This window comes from Oncorhynchus mykiss, chromosome 25 (genome assembly GCF_057628025.1).
Source record: "Oncorhynchus mykiss isolate SJ-2025 chromosome 25, ASM5762802v1, whole genome shotgun sequence".
Lineage (NCBI taxonomy): Eukaryota > Metazoa > Chordata > Actinopteri > Salmoniformes > Salmonidae > Oncorhynchus > Oncorhynchus mykiss.
In genome coordinates, this window is record NC_143046.1 from 75,245,267 (window position 1) to 75,266,023 (window position 20,757).

Consider the following 20,757-nt stretch of genomic DNA (forward strand, 5'->3'; position numbering starts at 1 on the left):
GAATTTCTGCACAAATGGTCAGAAACCATCTCAGGGAAGATCATCTGCATGCTCATCGTCCTCATCAGGGTCTTGACCTGACTGCAGTTCGGCATCATAGCCAACTTCAGTGGGCAAATGCTCACCTTCGAAGGCCACTGGCATGCTGGAGAGGCGTGCTCTTCACGGATGAATCCCGTTTTCAACTGTACCGGGCAGGTGGCAGACAGCGTGTATGGTGTCGTGTGGGCGAGCGGTTTTCTGATGTCAATGTTGTGAAGGGAGTGCCACATGGTGGCGGTGGGGTTATGATATGGGCAGGCATAAAGCTACGGACAACGAACTGAATTGCATTTTATCGATGGCGATTTGAATGCAAAGTGAGACCGTGACGAGATCCTGATGCCTATTGTCGTGCCATTCATCTTCCGCCATCACCTCATGTTTCAGCACTGCCCCATGTCGTAAGGATCTGTACACAATTCCTGGAAGCTGAAAATGTCCCAGTTATTCCATGGCCTGCATATTCACCAGACATGTCACCCATTGAGCATGCTTGTGATGCTCTGGATCGACGTATACGATGGCGTGTTCAAGTTCCTCCAATATCCAGCAACTTCGCACCGCCATTGAAGAGAAGTGGGACAACATTCTACAGGCCACAATCAACAGCCTGATCAACTCTATGCAAAGGAGATATGTCACGCTGCATGCGGCAAGTGGTGGTCACTAGGGCTGTTACGGTGATCGTATTACCGCCACACCGGCGGTCACAAGTCATGACGACAGTCAAATTCCACGTAACCTATTAGTCACGGTGATTAGGCTTCTCAACTCTGATGCTGCTGATGGTCATTAGCAGCCTACCGAACTTGCTAACTTCCTTTTATTCAGCACTCTATTGTGCCTATAATCACTCACATTAAAAGTAATGTAATGCTAATGTGATTGAAAATCTAATGCAACATTTCTATAGACTATGCAATTGCGTGAGAAAACGGAGTGATGGCCTCTATATTAAAAAGAGGAGGATCCCATCAGCTTTCTATAGGCTAGGCTAGGTCTAGTATATTTATTTCTTAACTTTATTTCTCAACTATTCATCACATTGATTCTCTTTACCACAGGAGCATAGCCTACCTGGCTGGCATGAAAATTAACCACAGGAAAACCTCCTCCATTCACTATTTAAGTGCATATATGACATATATTTTTTGAGACCGGTGCATGATAATGGTCCATTCTAAATAAAACAAATAAAACAAATTTCACACTTATATTATTTAGTATATGTAAAGACAAAATTAAATTAAGAATAGTCTGATGGGTGACAATATTAGCCTATCACTTGTGAATGATATAACTTGTGAATAATGCCCAGTTTGTGTGCAGTAAGGCAAGAAACAGAGCATGCCTTTTTTTTTGTTGCAACTTTTTCAAGTCATAGTCACACACATCAAGTAGCCTAGCTCATAGGCCTATATGTTTGGATAAGATTTGTATCACAACTGAAGTGGCCAAATAACTACTTAAAATGAAGCACATTAATCCATTTTACAACTGGTGTAGAGCATAACTGGCATACATACGCAGCGCGTAAGTTTCAAGATTTTCACCATAAAAATTACTTTAAAAAGCATTACATGCATAATCACATTTGCGGTCACTTTAGAGAATGTTTTTTTTTCCTGCAAATTGATTGCATTTTGGAACATTTGCCCGTAAGCCCAGTGCCGTGTGCTAATTGCTGCGCTTATAATGTGAAGAAATAGCCTAATAATTTATTAACATTTTTAGCTAAACGTTCTGATCTGCTGCGTCAGCCTCATTGCAATTAATTGTTTTTTTGATGATACTAGTCGTTGTATTAATTTGGGATCTATGACATCCCACAACTGTCCCAGACTATGTTTGAAATAATACGAATTGAGAAATCTGAGAAACCCATGTGAGTGAGAGGTGTTTCGGAGCAAGCAGACGTGAGAAAGGAATTGTAATTTTTATATTCAGCCCAAGGGCACAACGGCCACTAGCCGCAACAGGCATGGATTTTTTTGGGGGTGCATTATGGCCACACAAAGGGGATGCGGCTGGGAAATTCTAGGCATTATCAAGTGCTTGTCAAATTGTAAATCAGACTGATGAAGTGTGTACAGCTTGCGCAAAAAAACAAAGCAGAGCTCATGCCTTTTCATGCAACTTTTTAAAAATCATCATTAGTCACCTCATGCAGCCTTAATGTATAAAAAATCCAAACATATAGCCCAACGTTTATTTCACAACTAAAGTTACAAAAGGAACTCTAAATGACGTATATAGGAGGACCTGTTTCTTTAACCGCTTAACACAGAGTAGCCGTATGTGAGCACTCCCTCAAATCGTTTGGAGAAAATATCCTTTCTATTTTATTCAGCTCTGTTCAATTGTATTCTTCATACTATAAAATAATGCCATGGAATACTAAGTAAATGTTTTTGCTAAATGAGCTAGTGTTGCCCATAGCTAAAAGGCACGACCAGATCAGGCGCTAACAAGGACAACGCAGAGTATGCTATTCTGTTCTTCTGAAATAGATGATCCAAAGGTCTGCATCAGTGTCTTGTAGGCTTTGCGTGGAAGCCAGAAGATGCTAAATGTGTTTGTTAATTAATGTTAAGCTATCGTGAGACTGGCAATTATTTGCTTTATTATTATTATTATTATTATTTGCAATCACCAGCTGACAAAATATCATGACCACCACAGCCTTAGTGGTCACACCAGATTCTGACTGGTTTTCTGATCCACGCCCCTACCTTTTTTTTCACAGTCAGTTATCTGACTGTGACCAACAGATGCATATCTCTATTCCCAGTCATGTGAAATCCATAGATTAGGACCTAATTTATTTATTTCAATCGACTGATTTCCTTACATGAACTGTAAAAGCAGTAATAAAAAAAGAAAATCTAGCAAGTTGAGTTTAATATTTTTGTTCAATGTAATATATTTATCTTGCATTGTTGATTTTCCTCAAAGCAATGGGAAGTTTGGTGCGTGCTTCCAGCCAGGCCTGTGTAAGCAGAGTGACCTGCTTGTCTATGCAGCGAGGCCTGGCCTCCGGCTGTGGCGGACGGATGTAAGTGGGCATGTGGTGGACACACTGGTCCTCAAGCGTCTGTTCAACCAGGAGGTGCCACAGTTTGAGCTGTTTGCCAGGCCGGGCCCCACGGGGGGTTGTCGGCCCCACGAGAGGCAGCTGGGTGTGGTGAGCTGCTTCCTCAGAGAGGGCTGGGTCCTCAGCTGGAACGAATATAGTGTCTACGTGTTGGACTGCCTCAACCAGGTAAAGATGTCCTCAGGCAGGAATGGATACTTTTTTGTTGTTGAAATATTTTTGTATATATTTTTTTCATAACAGAAGGGTAGACAAGCAGGAACATTTACATCATTCACTTAATACAAATGAATGGATACTTTACATGGATATCTGGATTAATAGATACATTAATAGATGGATTTTAGCTGTCTTATGTATTTCCTCAACCAGGGAATCACTTTTGAATCACTTTTGTCACATCATATTTTGATAGAGAAAAAAGTAGTCAGGTAGGTGAATCTAGCCTGTGAGAGTCTTTAAACCTGTGTCCTGTCAGGGAGTCATGTTATAGGTCTATCTCTGTAAAAAAAAAAAAAATGCTGCCTTTCTAGGTGATCATCGGTGCACTGGAGAGCTGTGGGGACATCGTCTCTGTATCATGCACCGAAAATGAAATCTTCATCCTGAAAGGAGATCGGGACATTGTTCGCATCTCAAATGCTCCTGAGGACTTGGCTTCCAACAGTACGATGTCATACATAGTACATCGTCATGTCATAATATGTCAGAAGCACTTTGTTCATTTCAAACCAACCATAGAGAGTTGAAAGAGAAAGAATAATGATCTCCAGCTAACCCTTTCTTTACTCCTAGACTTTAATATTGAATTCTTGTATCTCTATAGTCATTCCCACATATATAACAATCTTCTGCTCTTAACTTTCTCCTGCCCAGTTTCTGAGTTGTCCTTCCGTCTGACCTCTCCCCTGACCACTCCAACCATCCTGCTCCCTCCCACCGGCTCTGTGGAGACAGTCCAGACTATCAGGACAATGGCCATCATCACAGAGCCGGGGGAGCGGGAGAGGCTGGTGGATGAGGAGGTGCTGGAGCAGGACCAGCTGAGTAACAGCCCCGAGGCGGGGAAGGCCGGAGCCCTGATGGAGAGGCCTGAAGTGGGGGAGCGACTGGACCACCAGAGAGGGGGCAGTGTAGGGGGCACCAGTGATTTTCATAGCCGCAGCAGTTCCATCACGTCCTGCGACAGCGTTCAGGGCATGATGCTCTCCACCAGCACCATGGAGCAGTCAGAGCTCTCCTCCAGCCAATACAGTGCCATCAACCAGGAGGACTTTCAGCATGAGCTGGTGGTCCAGGCCATAAAAGTCAAGAAGAAGGCCAAGAGGAGGAGGCAAGGCGAGTGGCAGTTGTAGTGATTTAAGATCTAGTGTGTTATGCTGTGGTTGATCAAAAAATGTAAAAAAATTGCTGCGAATTGCTTTTTTAACAGATTAAAAAACTAACAGCTTGTCTTATAATTAATTACCTTTCTCTTATGATTCAAGCCACTAATGTTGAAACTTCTTGCTGCTATGTTCTCCCGCTCTCTCTTTTTCTCTCTACAGAAAGTGGAAACCGCATCAGTGAGCAGCACAACAGCTGGTCCGAGAGCATTTACAGTCAGGATGGAGGAGGGGGCAGCGACGGGGGGACCCGCACCTCTATCAGTGAGCCCCCCTCAGCTTCCGACCACACAAGTTTCCCGTGCAGCAGTCTGGACCTACAGAGCAGGAGCAGCGGATCCCCCGACCAGGAGGGCTCCATCAGTGGGGGCTCTCTAGAACTCACTGCCTCTGGAGCTCAGAGCCAGGGTGGTGACCAGAGAGAGGACCCTCTGACTCAGACTCAACCCCCTGGGACTCAGCCTCCCTCCTGCCCCATGTCCCTGCCCTCCCAGTACATGGAGTGCCAGTCCTACCCAAAGAATGGCAACAGCCCCTCCATCACTAACAAAGAGGGGGAGGCTCCCACCCGACACGTAGACCTATTACTGGAGTGCACCTTTGCCTACATGCAGACCTCGAAGGAGCAGGACCCCATGGAGGATCAGGAGGATGATCTCCTGAGCCCCCTCATTGGGCTGGATGACTTGGACCAGGACGACCCCCACCACCAGCACTGTCTGCTGGATCTGGAGCCTCCTAGCTGTGTTGATCAGATGTGTTATTCCCTGGAGCCTGAGCAGGGCCCCTCAAGTGACGAGGAGGACATTTACGCTGTCCACAGAGTTCCGTACTCAGCCTCCAGCGCCAGCCTGGGAGACGGACTCAATGCCCTCAACCTCCAGGGTTCCAACATCGGGCAGCAGGACCAAGACAAGACAGTAATACTTATACTAGTGGTTACAGTTATATCACACACAACATGTGACGTTGCATATTGCACATTCCATTTCAATAGGATACCATGTGGTTAGTAATGTCGCATCAAAATGAAAAGCAACGGATCATTTGATTGTTATTAGTCATTTTATGGCACATTTATAACACACAAACCATTATTGTAGGATGCTGTGTCTGGTTTGAACCTTCTCTCCTCTCCTGTAGTTGGCAGAGAGCTGGATGGGCTACACAGGGCCAGGCTGTGGCATCCTCAACCTGGTTGTGACTGACCAATACATCTGGTGTCTGGACTTTAAAGGAGGCCTGTACTGCAGTGCCCTCCCAGACAGGGGCCTGAGCTGGCAGAAGTTTGAGGACAATGTGCAGCAGGTGGCACTGTCACCTTCAGGTGATGAGGATGTCTGTAATATGGTCATTTAGCAGAAGCTTTTATTAATCTATTGTTAGATGCTTTTATTTCTAAATCTGCAATATGTAACCTTTTAGGCGACACGACCAAATTCACATAGAAATGTGAGTTATAGATCTGTCATTATCATTAAAAGCAAGTCTAAGAAGTTGTAGATCTGTTCTATATGCACTATTTCTATGCTTCCTGTTCTTAAGTTGAATTTTTGCGACTTTGACTATCGGTTTTGAACACCAGCTAAAAATACAATATTTTGGGGTATTGAAAAGATGTTCCACTGCGGTTTAGATGGTACAATGATTATCTACACTATTTTTGCTTGTTTTATCATATAAACTGACATTAAGGGAACTATTAGAATTTAAGCAACCAGGAAATGGCGGGCCATTTCTGCATATTGTACCTTTAAGCTTTTATTGAACTTTTATTCAGTGACTGGGTCTGTTAGGGTCTATCATGTGTATATATTGTGGAAGAGATGAAAGGCACTGTAGTTGAGGGAGACAAACTGCACCAGCAACCACTATCATCGAGATAGATCTTTACTTTTCGGAGTTGGTTAGTTTGATTACCAAAATGACATCTTTGGATGTACACTACCATTCAAAAGTTTGTGGTCACTTTGAAATGTCCTTATTTTGAATTTGAGGGTTTGATTACAGGCTCAAAATGGCCAGAAACAAATAACTTTCTTCTGAAACTCGTCAGTCTATTCTTGTTCTGAGAAATGAAGGCTATTACATTTGAGAAATTGCCAAGAAACTAAAGATCTCGTACAACGCTGTGTACTATTTCCTTCACAGGACAGTGAAACTGTCTCTAACCAGAATAGAAAGAGGAGTGGGAGGCCTCGGTGCACAACTGATGTCTGGACTTTAGACATTAACAATGTCTACACTGTATTTCTGATCAATTTGATGTTATTTTAATGGATAACATTTTTTTTTGCTTTTCTTTAAAAAACAAGAACATTTCTAAGTGACCCCAAACATTTGAACAGTAGTGTACATATTAGTAGATGCATTAAAGTTTCATTTTATTTTAGGGTCCCTGCTATGGAAGGTGGAACAGAAGACCATGACAGCGTATGCATGTGGTAAAGTCACCATCAAAGGAAAGAGGCACTGGTACAAGGCCCTGGAGGATTCTGCCTTTGTGGCGCTTGGTGAAGACACAGCATGGATCATCCGAACCAGCGGGGACCTCTACATGCAGACAGGTAAGCTACTGGTGACTATTCAGTACTGTATATCACTTTTACTCTCAATGGAGTATAGATGAACAGACCTGATTAGATCAAACACATTTAGACAAATTCATGTTAAATTTTAGTTTCTTCAAGATTTTGATGGAACATTATTTTAATACTTATTTAATGTAAGTATTGTTAATGTACTTTTTGCATAACTTGGTTCACTCTATTTTAAACAAGACTTTGTGATTTTAGCCCCAGGTGGCCTCAGAGTATTAAGAATAGTATATCACAATCCTGTTTATTGGCAAAGTCTGAACTCTCAATTCAGCAAATCAGTTCCTGAGATTAACCATTCTCCATTAGATGGTTCTGTTCAGGCCCATAGTAAATAGTATCATCAGTCACTGGCTAAATCTTCTGAGAGGTAATCATAATTCTGTACGGATGGCATATTAAGGATCAAAATAATGAAGCCTAGTAAATCCAAAACATGCTTTTAGAAAGTAATATTTAACCTTTGGTGTTGTGATGGATTGTAAACACACTCGCTGGCCCTGCCCTGCTGGTCATGACAAGTATTATATTATTATACTTGGTGGGTTTAATCCTGTTTGCTGATTGGTTAAAACCGCATTCCAGCCGATGTCTATTCCACTAGTTACCACCGGCTAAAGCTATGATGTTGAAATGCCTATTTACTCTGTTTCATCTCACTGCGCAATCCACTGTCTCAACAGCCCAGCCAGGCAATTTATAAACTTGATCTCCTCTGTAAAAAGCATCTTGACATTATCTCCCACTTCTTTTAGACTAGCGTTTGATTTTCAGCAGGGGAGATTTGTATAAACCTTGTCTGTCTCTGACATTTACAACAATGTTTTTCTATACTGAAATCCAATCTTCAGCTGTCCCATAATATTGAACGTGTCTGACGGGAGTCGGGAAGAGACAGACAGGCAGGCAGCTTTTGTCAGCCAGTCGAGATCATGAATCATCATTTTTATGGATATATGCAAAGAAATGTCAGTAGAAAACAGGTCAAATGAAACTAAATGCAGCTAGTTTGCTGTCTTTCCAGCTTCAGATTTAAGTGATTGTGTTAGCTGTGTTGTTGGCTAGCTCCTCAGAGCAACAGTGTCCTGATGAGAAAGCACATTTTCTTTACCAGGCAAAATTGTGCATCATTAGATACTTTGCTGCATTAGGAGATACTTTGCTGTTATTCTGTCTGCACTGTTTGACGTGACTGTAACTTAGCTGTAGTTGTCTAGCTAGCAAGCTAGGGATAAGAACATTGCCAGTCATTATGGCAATGGAACATTTAGAACGAACCACTGGGTTGCTCGCATCCATAGATACAGAACAAAAAGACTGAACGACTGGGTCGCGTCTCTGGCAACAGAACCAATGGAACGAACGACCAGCCGGCTTGGGTTGCAACTTTAGATTTGTGTCGGGACTATGTCTCGTGGAAGAAGGAAATGGTATGAATAAATTAATCAAAAGAACGTTTCTAATGAACGTTTGTCAATCATTATTTTTACAATTGAAGTAGGAAGTTTACATACACCTTAGCCAAATACATTTAAACTCAGTTTTTCACAATTCCTGACATTTAATCCTAGTAAAAATTCCCTGTCTAAGGTCAGTTAATATCACTACTTTATTTCAAGAATGTGATGTCAATAATAGTAGAGAATTATTTATTTCTGCTTTTATTTCTTTCATCATGTTCCTAGTGGATCAGAAGTTCACATACACACAATTAGCTTAACTTGGGTCAAACATTTCGGGTAGCCTTCCACAAGCTTCCCACAATAGGTTGTGAGAATTTTGGCCCATTCCTCCTGACAGAGCTGGTGTAACTGAGTCAGGTTTGGAGACCTCCTTGCTCGCACACGCTTTTCAGTTCTGCCCACAAATTTTCTATAGGATTGAGGTCAGGGCTTTGTGATGGCCACTCCAATACCTTGACTTTGTTGTCCTTAAGCCATTTTGCCACAACTTTGGAAGTATGCTTGGGGTCATTGTCCATTTGGAAGACCCATTTGCGACCAAGCTTTAACTTCCTGACTGATGTCTTGAGATGTTGCTTCAATATATCCACATGATTTTCATTCCTCATGATGCCATCTATTTTGTATAGTGTACCAGTCCCTGCTGCAGCAAAGCAACCCCACAACATGATGCTGCCACCCCCGTGCTTCACGGTTAGGATGGTGTTCTTTGGCTTGCAAGCCTCCCCCTTTTTCCTCTAAACATAACGATGGTCATTATGGCCCGAACAGTTCTATTTTTTTTTCATCAGCCCAGAGGACATTTCTCCAAAAAGTACGATCTTTGTCCCCATGTGCAGTTGCAAACCGTAGTCTGTATTTTTTATGGCGGTTTTGGCTTCTTCCTTGCTGAGCGGCCTTTCAGGTTATGTCGATATAGCACTCGTTTTACTGTGGATATCGATACTTTGGTACCTGTTTTCTCCAGCATCTTCACATGGTCCTTTGCTGCTGTTCTGGGATTAATTTGCACATTTCGCACCAAAGTACATTCATCTCTAGGAGACAGAACGCGTCTTCTTCCTGAGCAGTATAACGATTCTTTGTACAGATGAATGTGGTACCTTCAGGCTTTTGGAAATGGCTCCCAAGGATGAACCAGACTTGTGTAGGTCTTGGCTGATTTCTTTTGATTTTCCCATGATGTCAAGCAAAGAGGCACTGAGTTTGAAGGTAGGCCTTGAAATACATCCACAGGTACACCTCCAATTGACTCAAATTATGTCAATTAGCCTATCAGAAGCTTCTAAAGCCGTGACATTTTCTGGAATCTTCCAAGCTGTTTAATGGCACAGTCAAACTTCTGACCCACTGAATTGTGATGCAGTGAATTATAAGTGAAATAATCTGCCTGTAAACAATTGTTGGAAAAATGACTTGTCATGCACAAAGTAGATGTCCTTACCGACTTGCCAAAACTATAGTTTGTTAACAAGACATTTGTGGAGTGGTTGAAAAACGGGTTTTAATGACTCTAACCTAAGTGTAGGTAAACCTCTGACTTCAACTGTATATATTGGTAAACTGTGAAAGTGATAATGCCCTCAAAACCGATGTTTGGAGGATATACAGTTCATTCCGAAATTATTCCGCCGCCTTGACTTTTTCCATATTTTGTTATGTTACTGCCTTATTCTAAATGGATTAGTTTTTTTCCCTTGTCAATCTACACAAAATACCACACAAGGACAAAGCAAAGCAGGTTTTTAGCCTTTTTAAAAATGTATTAAAAATACAAAAACAGATCACATTTACATAAGTATTCAGACCCTTTACTTAGTACTTTGTTGAAGCACCTTTGGCAACGATTACATCCTCAAGTGTTCTTGTGTATGATGCTACAAGCTTGGCACACCTGTATTTGAGGAGTTTCTCCCATTCTTCTCTGCAGATCCACTCAAGCTCTGTTAGGTTGTATGGGGAGCATCGCTGCACAGGTATTTTCAGGTCTCTCCAGAAATCTTTGATCGGGTTCAAGTCCGGGCTCTGGCTGGGCCACTCAAGGACATTCAGAGACCTGTCCCGAAGCTACTCCTACGTTGTCTTGGCTGTTTTCTTAGGGTCGTTGTCCTGTTGGAAGGTGAACATTCACTCCAGTCTGAGGTCCTGAGCACTCTGGTGCAGGTTTTCATCAAGAATCTCTCTGTACTTTTCTCCTTTCATCTTTGCCTTGATCCTGACTAGTCTCCCAATCCCAGCCGCTGAAATACATCCCCACAGCACGATTCTGCCACTACGATGCATCAGACTAGGGATGGAGCAAGTTTTCTTCCAGACGTGATGCTTTGCATTCAGGGTATTCATCAGACCAGAGAATCTTGTCATGGTCTGATAGTCTCCAAGCGGACTGTCATATGCCTTTTACTGAGGACTGGTTTCCGTCTGTCCACTCTACCATAAAGGCCTGATTGGTGGAGTCCTGCAGAGATGGTTGTCCTTCTGGAAGGTTTTCCCATCTCCACAGAGGAACTCTGGAGCTCTTGTCAGAGTGACCATCAGGTTCTTGGTCACCTCCTTGACCAAGGCCCTTCTCCCCCGATTGCTCAGTTTGGCCAGGTGACCAGTTCTAGGAAGAGTCTTGGTGGTTCCAAATTTCTTCCGTTTAAGGATGATGGCCATTGTGTTCTTGGGGACCTTCAATGCTGCAGACAGTTTTTTTTGTACCCTTCCCCAGATCTCTGCTTCGACACAATCCTGTCTCGGAGCTCTACGGACAATTCCTTCAACCTCACGGCTTGGTTTTTGCTCTGACATGCACTTTGAACTGTGAAACCTTATATAGACAGGTGTGTGCCTTTTTCAAATCATGTCCAATCAATTGAATTTACCACAAGTGGACTCCAATCAGGTAGTAGAACCATCTCAAGGATGATCAATGGAACAGGATTCACCTGAGCTCAATTGTTAGTCTCATAGCAAAGAGTCTTAATACTTATGTAAATGAGGTATTTGTTTTTGTTTTTAATACCTTTACACAAATTTCAAAACCTGTTTTCGCTTTGTCATTATGGGGTATTGTGTGGATTAATGAGTGGGAAAAAACAACTAAATGTGAGAAAAGTCAAAGGGTCTGAATTCTTTCCGAATGCACTATATGTATATGGGATATATACATTTTAATTTGAATTCGATATGATTAACTAAGAAACTAATGTGAGACTGCTATACTGTTAATAGTTTAGCATGATTAACATTCTGTTACATATAGACATTCCCGGCCCCTCACTAACTCACAAAAACAACAAATACAACAAATGCCTGAAACTTGACTGTGTGGTTGTGATCCCGTTCTGCAGGTTTGAGTGTGGACCGTCCGTGTGCACGAGCTGTGAAGGTGGACTGCCCATGTCCTATGGCCCAGATCGCAGCGCGTGGCGGGGTGGTGTGGGCCCTCAGCCAACACAGGGCCGTCTTCTACAGAGATGGCGATGGCCTGGGGGAAATGTGGAAGTATGACAAAATCAGGTAGGACCTTTTCTGAAAAAGAGAACCTGCAAAAAGAGGCCCCAGTAACAGTGGAGTTAGCTCTGGTCGGTTCTTGTGACACCCCTGTGGGTTGTGGTGTGGTTATTCCAGATAATTGTAATTCAACTGTGATTCTTTCACCTTTTTTGAAAAGAGGAAGGAAGACGTGTGTCATAGAGACCTAGTAGCAATGAACGTTTAGTTAGTATGACCGACCAGGGTTCAAATCCAGATCTCCAGCCCGCCACAGGACTGTTAACCTGCTGAGCTAAATCCTCCTAGGCATTAGCTTGGGGAGCTAATGCAAGTCTTCAGTACTCAGGCAATGTTAGCTTTCTTTATTGATCATTACATATTTGTGTGAATGTGTTTTTCCTCCTCCCAAAGTGAGAGTCAGGGTCTGGAGGCCATCTGTATAGCCCTGGGAGAGAGCAACACGGCTTGGGCTCTGGACACCAGCGGCAGTCTGTGGTTCAGGACTGGAGTCACTGCCAGGAAGCCCCAGGGGGAAGATGACCACTGGTGGCAGGTTGGTATCCTATAGACTGTGTTCAATGTTTTCCATACGTCGTCTATCTTGCACTATGATCATTTTTTAAGAGCATGTATTATTAAAGTCAAATTTAGGATGTTTTGCATTACAGACTTCACCCTGGGATGAGTATGGGTCTGGTGTCGACAGATATGGTCGCCTCTCTTCGAGTCCTTAGGAAACTATGCACTATTTATTTATATATTTTTTTTATGTATTATTTCTTACATTGTTACCCCAGGAGATCTTAAGTCTTATTACATACAGCCAGGAAGAACTATTGGATATAAGAGCGACGTCAACTTACCAACTTTACGACCAGGAATACGACTTTCCCAAAGCGGATCCTTTGTTCAGTACACCACCCAGGACAATGTCGGCGCAGAAGAGACTGATGGAGCGGCCTCCTAGTCAGGCTCTGTAGGCGTGCAACACTGCCCCCCACTTCCGAGTATACTACTCGCCCATGTCCAGTCTCTTGACAACAAGGTAGACGAAATTAGGACAAGGGTTGCCTTACAGAGAGACATCAGAGATTGCAACATTCTCTGTTTCACCGAAACATGGCTCTCGAGAGACGTTGTCGAAATCGGTTCAGCCACTGGGCTTCTCCATGCATCACGCCAACCGAGATAAACACCTCTCTGGGAAGAAGAACCCTAACCAGAAACCGTGGATGTATGGCGGCATTCGCGCAAAACTGAAAGTGTGAACCACCACATTTAACCATGGAAAGAGGACTGGCAATATGTCCAAATATTAACGGTGTTGTTATTCCCTCCGCAAGGCAATCAAACCTGTGAAATTCCGGTACTGGGACAAAGTGGAGTCGCAATTCAACGGCTCGGACACAATACGTATGTGGCAGGTTCTACAGGAAATCACGGACTACAAAAAGATAACCAGCCACGTCACAGACACCGACGTCACGCTTCCACATAAACTAAAAACCTTCTTTGCCCGCATTGAGGATAATACTTTGCCACTGTCGTGGCCCGCTAACAAGGTCTGCGGCCCCCCTCCTTCTCCATGGCCGACGTGAGACATTTAAACGTGTTAACCCTCGCAAGGCTGCTGGCCCAGACGGCATCCCAAGCCGAATCCTCAAAGCGTGAGCAGACCAGCTGGCTGGTGTGTTTACGGACATATTCAATCTTTGAGAGACTAGTCAAGGATCATATCACCTCTACCTTACCAGCCACCCTAGACCCACTTCAGTTTGCATACCGCCCCAACAGGTCCAAAGACGATGCTATCGCCATCACACTGCACACTGCCCTATCCCATCAGGACAAGAGGAATACCTTTGTAAGAATGCTGTTCATTGACTACAGCTCAGCATTCAACACCATAGTACCCTCCAAGCTCATCATTAAGCTGGAGGCCTTGGGTCTCAACCCCGCCCTGTGCAATTGGGTTCTGGACTTTCTGACGGGCCGCCTCCAGGTGGTGAAGGTAGGAAACAAAATCTCCACTTCGCTGACCCTTAACCCCACAGGGTGCATGCTCAGCCCCCTCCTGTACTCCCTGTTCACCCATGACTGTGTGGCCATGCACGCCTCCAACTCAGTCATGAAGTTTGCAGACGACACAACAGTGGTGGGCTTGATTACCAACAATGAAGAAACAGCCTACATGGAGGAGGTGTGGTGTCAGGAAAACAACCTCTCACTCAACGTCAACAAAACAGAGGAGATGATTGTGGACTACAGGAAACAGCAAAGGGAGCAACCCCCATCCACATTGAATGGACAGTAGTGGAGAAGGTGGGAAGCTTCAAGTTTCTCGGCATACACATCACAGACAAACTGAAATGGTCCACCCACACAAACAGTGTGGTGAAGAAAGTGCAACCGTGCCTCTTAAACCTCAGGAGGCTGATGGAATTTGGCTTGTCACCCAAAACCCTGACTACCTTTTACAGATGCTCAATCGAAAGCATCCTGTTGGGCTGTATCACCGTCTGGTACAGCAACTGCGCCACCTGCAACCACAAGGTTCTCCAGAGGGTGGTGCGGTCTGCACAACGCATCACCGGGGGCAAACTACCTGCAGTCCAAGACACCAACAGCACCCTGATGTCACAGGAAGGCCAAAAAGATCATCAAGGACAACAACCACCTGAGCCACTGCCTGTTCACCCCACTACCATCCAGAAGGCGAGGTCAGTACAGGTGTATCAAAACTGGGACAGAGAGACCGAAAAACAGCTTTTTTCTCAAGGCCATCAGACCGCTAAACAGCCATCACTAACTCAGAGAGGCTTCTGCCTACATTGACACCCAATAAATGGATCACGAGTCACTTTAAACAATGCCACTTTAACATTGTTTACATATCTTACATTACTCGTCTCATATGTGTATATACTGTACCTTATACCATCTATTGCACCTTGCCTATGCCGATCGGCCATCGTCCATCCACATATTTATATGTACATATTCTTATTCCATCCCTTTAGATTTTTGTGTATTAGGTAGTTGTTGGGAAATTATTAGATTACTTGTTAGATATTACTGCACTGTCGGAACCAGAAGCACAAGCTTTTCACTACACTCGCATTAACATCTACTAACCATGGCACAACTTCTAATGCTTATACATTTCTGGCCTTTTGTTCCCTCTCTCTTCCTCACCCACCCTCCTCTTCAGGTGAGCATCACAGACTATGTGGTGTTTGATCAGGGAAGTCTGTTCCAGACTCTGATCCAAGCCACTCAGAACATGGCCACAGCCACCAAGGCCCCGGTGGAGCGGGTTGCAGAGTGCCTCCGCATGGCCTTCCTGTCCCAGCAGTTCCAGTGCCAGCCCAGCCTGGTCTCCTCCAACACCAGCGGCGTCTGGATTGCATCCGGCAGGAACAACTTCCATGTCGCCAAGGGCAGCCTCAGCGGTATGAATTTATGAAACCTCAAGACTTTCCAAGCTAATGCCTAGGCTTTAGCTCAGTGGGTTAACACATGCTCAGTCATGAGGAATTTTTGTTTTCTGCATTGGATTGCAATTTATGGAATGTACTTTCTGACATGACTACACTTCACAGAACTTAATCAGCTAAGCATTGATTTATTGGCACCTCTGTTTTAAGTCAGTGTGGTGGACAGGGACTTTTGTGTGAATACTGCAGTGTGTTCAGTGTAACAGTGATGTGTTGTGACCCCACAGGTACATTCTGGCAGGGTGTGGTACCCAGAGGAACCGTCTCAGCCACCAAGTGGGCATTTGTCTATTCCTCGGCTGTACTCAGTAAAGAAGGTAATACACAAAACACAATATTGTAATACAAACATAACACGCACTACCCACCCTCCACCTGATGGCAACAACCCATCTCAAATACAGTGGGGAGAACAAGTATTTGATACACTGCCTATTTTGCAGGTTTTCCTACTTACAAAGCATGTAGAGGTCAGTAATTTTTATCATAGGTACACTTCAACTGTGAGAGACAATCTAAAACAAAAATCCAGAAAATCACATTGTATGATTTTTAAGTAATTAATTAGCATTTTATTGCATGGCATAAGTATTTGATCACCTACCAACCAGTTAGAATGCCGGTTCTCACAGACCTGTTAGTTTTTCTTTAAGAAGCCCTCCTGTTCTCCACTCATTACCTGTATTAACTGCACCTTTTTGAACTCGTTACCTGTATAAAAGACACCTGTCCACACACTCAATCAAACAGACTCCAACCTCTCCACAATGGCCACGACCAGAGAGCTGTGTAAGGACATCAGGGATAAAATTGTAGACCTGCACAAGGCTCGGATGGACTACAGGACAATAGGCAAGCAGCTTGGTGAGAAGGCAACAAATGTTGGCGCAATTATTAGAAAATGGAAGAAGTTCAAGATGACGGTCAATCACCCTCGGTCTGGGGCTCCATGCAAGATCTCACCTCGGGGGGCATCAATGATCATGAGGAAGGTGAGGGATCAGCCCAGAACTACACGGCAGGACCTGGTCAATGACCTGAAGAGAGCTGGCACCACAGTCTCAAAGAAAACCATTTGGAACACACTACGGCGTCATGGATTAAAATCCTGCAGCGCATGCAAGGTCCCCCTGCTCAAGCCAGCGCATTTCCAGGCCCGTCTGAAGTTTGCCAATGACCATCTGGATGATCCAGAGGAGGAATGGGAGAAGGTCATATGGTCTGATGAGACAAAAAATAGCTTTTTGGTCTAAAATCCACTCACCGTGTTTGGAGGAAGAAGAAGGATGAGTACAACCCCAAGAACACCATCCCAACCGTGAAGCATGGAGGTGGAAACATCTTTCTTTGGGGATGCTTTTCTGCAAAGGGGACAGGACGACTGCACCGTATTGAGGGGAGGATGGATGGGGCCATGTATCGCGAGAAATTGGCCAACAATCTCCTTCCCTCAGTAAGAGCATTGAAGATGCGTCGTGGCTGGGTCTTCCAGCATGACAATGACCCGAAACACACAGCCAGGGCAACTAAGGACTGACTCCGTAAGAAGCATCTCAAGGTCCTGGAGTGGCCTAGCCAGTCTCCAGACCTGAACCCAACAGAAAATCTTTGGAGGGAGCTGAAATTCCGTATTGCCCAGCGACAGCCCCGAAACCTGAATGATCTGGAGAAGGTATGTATGGAGGAGTGGGCCAAAGTCCCTGCTGCAGTGTGTGCAAACCTGGTCAAGAACTACAGGAAACGTAAGATCTCTGTAATTGCAAACAAAGGTTTCTGTACCAAATATTAAGTTATGCTTTTCTGATGTATCAAATACTTATGTCATGCAATAAAATGCAAATTAATTACATAAAAATCATACAATGTGATTTTCTGGATTTTTGTTTTAGATTTCGTCTCTCGCAGTTGATGTGTACCTATGATAAAAATTACAGACCTCTACATGCTTTGTAAGTAGGAAACACTGCCGATTTTGCAGGTTATCAAATACTTGTTCTCCCCACTGTATATTAACAGAAATAAGGAAGACCACATTTACATTCCATACTGTCCCCTGTTGTGTGACAGTGACAGTGACATCTGTCGCTGTTATCTCGGTCTCTGTGTAGTGACATCTGCCGCTGTTATCTGTGTCTGCGTTGTACATCACCAATATGTGACTGACTGTCTCTGTGTCTCTGCAGGGAGCTTCCTGTGGCTGGGCCAGAGCAGGAAAGACCTGTTCTGTTTTTGGGACCAGGATGGTCAGATGCACCCCACCACAGTCCAACTGCCCCAGGACACAGAGATGGTCCAGCTCTCTGCCTGCCGCGATGCCCTGTGGGGATTGGACCAACATGGCCGCGTCCACATCCGCACCCTCTCCACTAGCTGCCCCACCGGCATGCACTGGAACCTACTGGACCTCAGCCAGCTCGGTAAGGCCGCCCTTTTCACATTTAGAAATAACACTGGGCAGATCACAAGCTAGGGTAGCTAAGTGTAGACTAGATGGCTCTGCTAGATCCTCAATGCAGAAATCATTTTGTTTGGCGATTGTGATTGTGTTCCCTCACAGGGAGGTTGATTGCAGTAGTTCTGTGGTGTTTCCTCTGTTTTGTGGGAAAACAACATGTTTGCCACATTTCATTATACTGCAGTAACTCATTAATTTGGTCTGCAGATATTAAAGGAACATTTAGTTGTGTATATATTGGCAATATGCGTTATTTTTTAGAGCCATTACATAACTGATCAGGCTAGGACATCTGTTCCTAGTCTCACATGCGTATCTGGTACATGTTGTATCTAGCACATGTTGTATGTCTAGTCTGTCAAATGTCAGCCTGTCTTTTGGTGTCAGTTGCATGTAGCTGCATACTTTCACACGGCCATCTTAGTGTCCCCACCAGCTCAGGTTGTGTCCCCCGATTCTGACGCCTCCTAGCTGCCGACCGTCTGACTCTGACCTAATTTACGTCTCTATAGACCCTTTTCCAGTACACGCTATACTGACGTCACACACAGATTCACGCCACTCTTGGCGGCAGTAAGAAAGCCATTGCCATCTGCGCACATTCGACAAACAAACATTATATTAAGCAGGACATTCATACAAGCCTTAAAATCCAATTATAATCCAAATGTAGTGTGAAATGCACCCGTAAGCAACATGTAAAGAGAGGCTTTTTTTGCTGGCCTTCTGTAAGATCTTCCCCTTGTTCTGCCACCAACTTGTGCACATCGCCCTCTTGCGACAATGTTTGTAAACACAGAAAGGGGTCTATATGCGGGTGTCTTTCTAGTCCTAGTCACATCCTTTGGCAATGCAGGGCGAGAAATAAACTAGCACACCTGAAGCAGAGGATCTGGACTTTAAAGGTAAGAGCCAGGTAGGTAGAAAGACTGTCTTACAACAGTGTATGAAGACCCGTTTTGTCCTCCTCTTGATTGGCTGCGGACACAGGTTCTACAGGCTGGTGTCAGATATCACTCGCTTCCCCACTTTTACGAGGGAGGTGTTTATTTTCTCTGTATTGGCAGCTGGTACTTACATAAGACTTGTTTTGTATTAAGGTCCTCCTTGAGCAAGGTGTCAAGGTTCAGGCTAGGTATGGAAATGATCAAGTCAAGGGTACAATCACTGAGACTGACCTGTCAATACTCCATGCTGAAGGAATGTCAGATAAGTTCACCAAAGAAAAATACCTAATCTGCTTTTAGGTTGAAGTGTTGTTTACATGGTCTTTAGTTTGTTTGCACCACATCTCAAGCAGTAAGCTGACATGTCTGCAGAGAACACATGATCCTAAACAGATATTGGACCGATGTGTTACTCTCATTTGGCAGACGGCCTAATCTTTAAAAACTCAGTCCCTACTAGGCTTGATAATATCGAGTATCAGTGATATTTGACATTGACGATATTGGTTGAGATATTGTGATGTGCAAGACGATACTATATTTGAACTTTACAAATCAAAAGGGTGCAGTTTTATCAGTTATGCTGTATCAATGTTCATAGTCTAATGAAGTATCTATTTTTATGTATTTATTTATGAGAAGGCAACTATAAGGTCACAAATAAGCACAAAAATTACACAGTCTGGAATGATTTACTACTCATTAACAGCGCAAAATGATATTGGATACCAGTGATATTTGGAAGTAGCATTACCTTAGAATAGGTCTACCCAAATTTTGCACAACCAACCCTAGCCCCAACCCTCCATTCCTAGAGTTCAGTGTTAGCTTACTTTCCATTGATTTGAAATGATATAATAGCACATAGGTTTCTACCCATGGCTAGATCCACCAGGGTCTTGGTAGAAGCTTCAGTATTTGTTTATTGAAGAGGTTCAGGTTGTATATGTTCTGCTGCTGGAAAGTGGCGGGTGCAAATAGACAGCCATGTGACGACAGCAGACAGCTGTAGCCAGGTCCTATTGGGCTCTGTGTGCATCACGATGTAACATGAGCGGGGAAGGAGCTGAGAGTGCACTCACTTTTAGCCCTGTTCTGTTAGTGTCATTGACCACATGATCTAAGTCTCCATACTAGAACGCTGCACAGGGACATAGTGTTTTTGACACCTTTTACAGTTCATTATAGTTCATGAAGGGTAGTTTAGAAAGTGATGCCATAATGACATTTGCAAGTGTAGCTTCTTTTACGTAAGATGTTCATTGGGTGTAGAACATTTTTTTATTATTTTTATTATAAAAGGTTGATTTCCATTTTTATAGAGGTCAGAGTTGAAAGCGTGATGTCCAAGGTTATGAATGTCTAGAAAACATTAGTCCTTGACCTGAGCTTTGAAGACCACTCTGAACAGCCAAGCATAGAAGCTGCAACCCCATATACACTATTCAGAAAGATACAAAGACATGTTTAGGCCTTGCCCTGAGACATGGCTGAAGACCATGTGTCTATAGTCTTGACTCAGGGAACGTTTAGGACTAATCTTTTATTAGAATGTATTCTGCCCAGAAGTTCCAGGAGTATTTCTATAGGTTATCAATGATTAACATATGAGGTCTTCCTGGGTTATCTGTATTTGGAAAGGTGGAAATCCCGATCTTCTGACAGGCTGGTTAAGTAGGATATTAGCACAGGTTATGATGGTTAAAGAAGTCCCAGCAGATATGACAGCTACCTATCTACAGCTTAGAAGTTGCCCCCTGCCCCAGTCTCTCCCCACACAGACCTTTGTTACAGAAT

The 20,757-nt window shown here is 43.7% G+C and overlaps 1 protein-coding gene across 2 annotated transcripts in view; it reads left to right on the forward strand.

The window, feature by feature from the left end:
• Positions 1-20,757, forward strand: part of LOC110505758 (tectonin beta-propeller repeat-containing protein 2) — a 34,768-nt gene that overhangs the window by 2,965 nt on the left and 11,046 nt on the right. For both annotated transcript variants that reach the window (XM_021585185.3, XM_090221097.1), the window contains exons 6-16: positions 2,998-3,304; positions 3,670-3,802; positions 4,013-4,474; positions 4,684-5,441; positions 5,665-5,848; positions 6,915-7,088; positions 11,917-12,085; positions 12,473-12,614; positions 15,273-15,513; positions 15,786-15,875; positions 17,742-17,975. In XM_021585185.3, the coding sequence (XP_021440860.3) occupies positions 2,998-3,304; positions 3,670-3,802; positions 4,013-4,474; positions 4,684-5,441; positions 5,665-5,848; positions 6,915-7,088; positions 11,917-12,085; positions 12,473-12,614; positions 15,273-15,513; positions 15,786-15,875; positions 17,742-17,975 (2,894 nt within the window). The remainder of the gene's footprint in view (positions 1-2,997; positions 3,305-3,669; positions 3,803-4,012; positions 4,475-4,683; positions 5,442-5,664; positions 5,849-6,914; positions 7,089-11,916; positions 12,086-12,472; positions 12,615-15,272; positions 15,514-15,785; positions 15,876-17,741; positions 17,976-20,757) is intronic.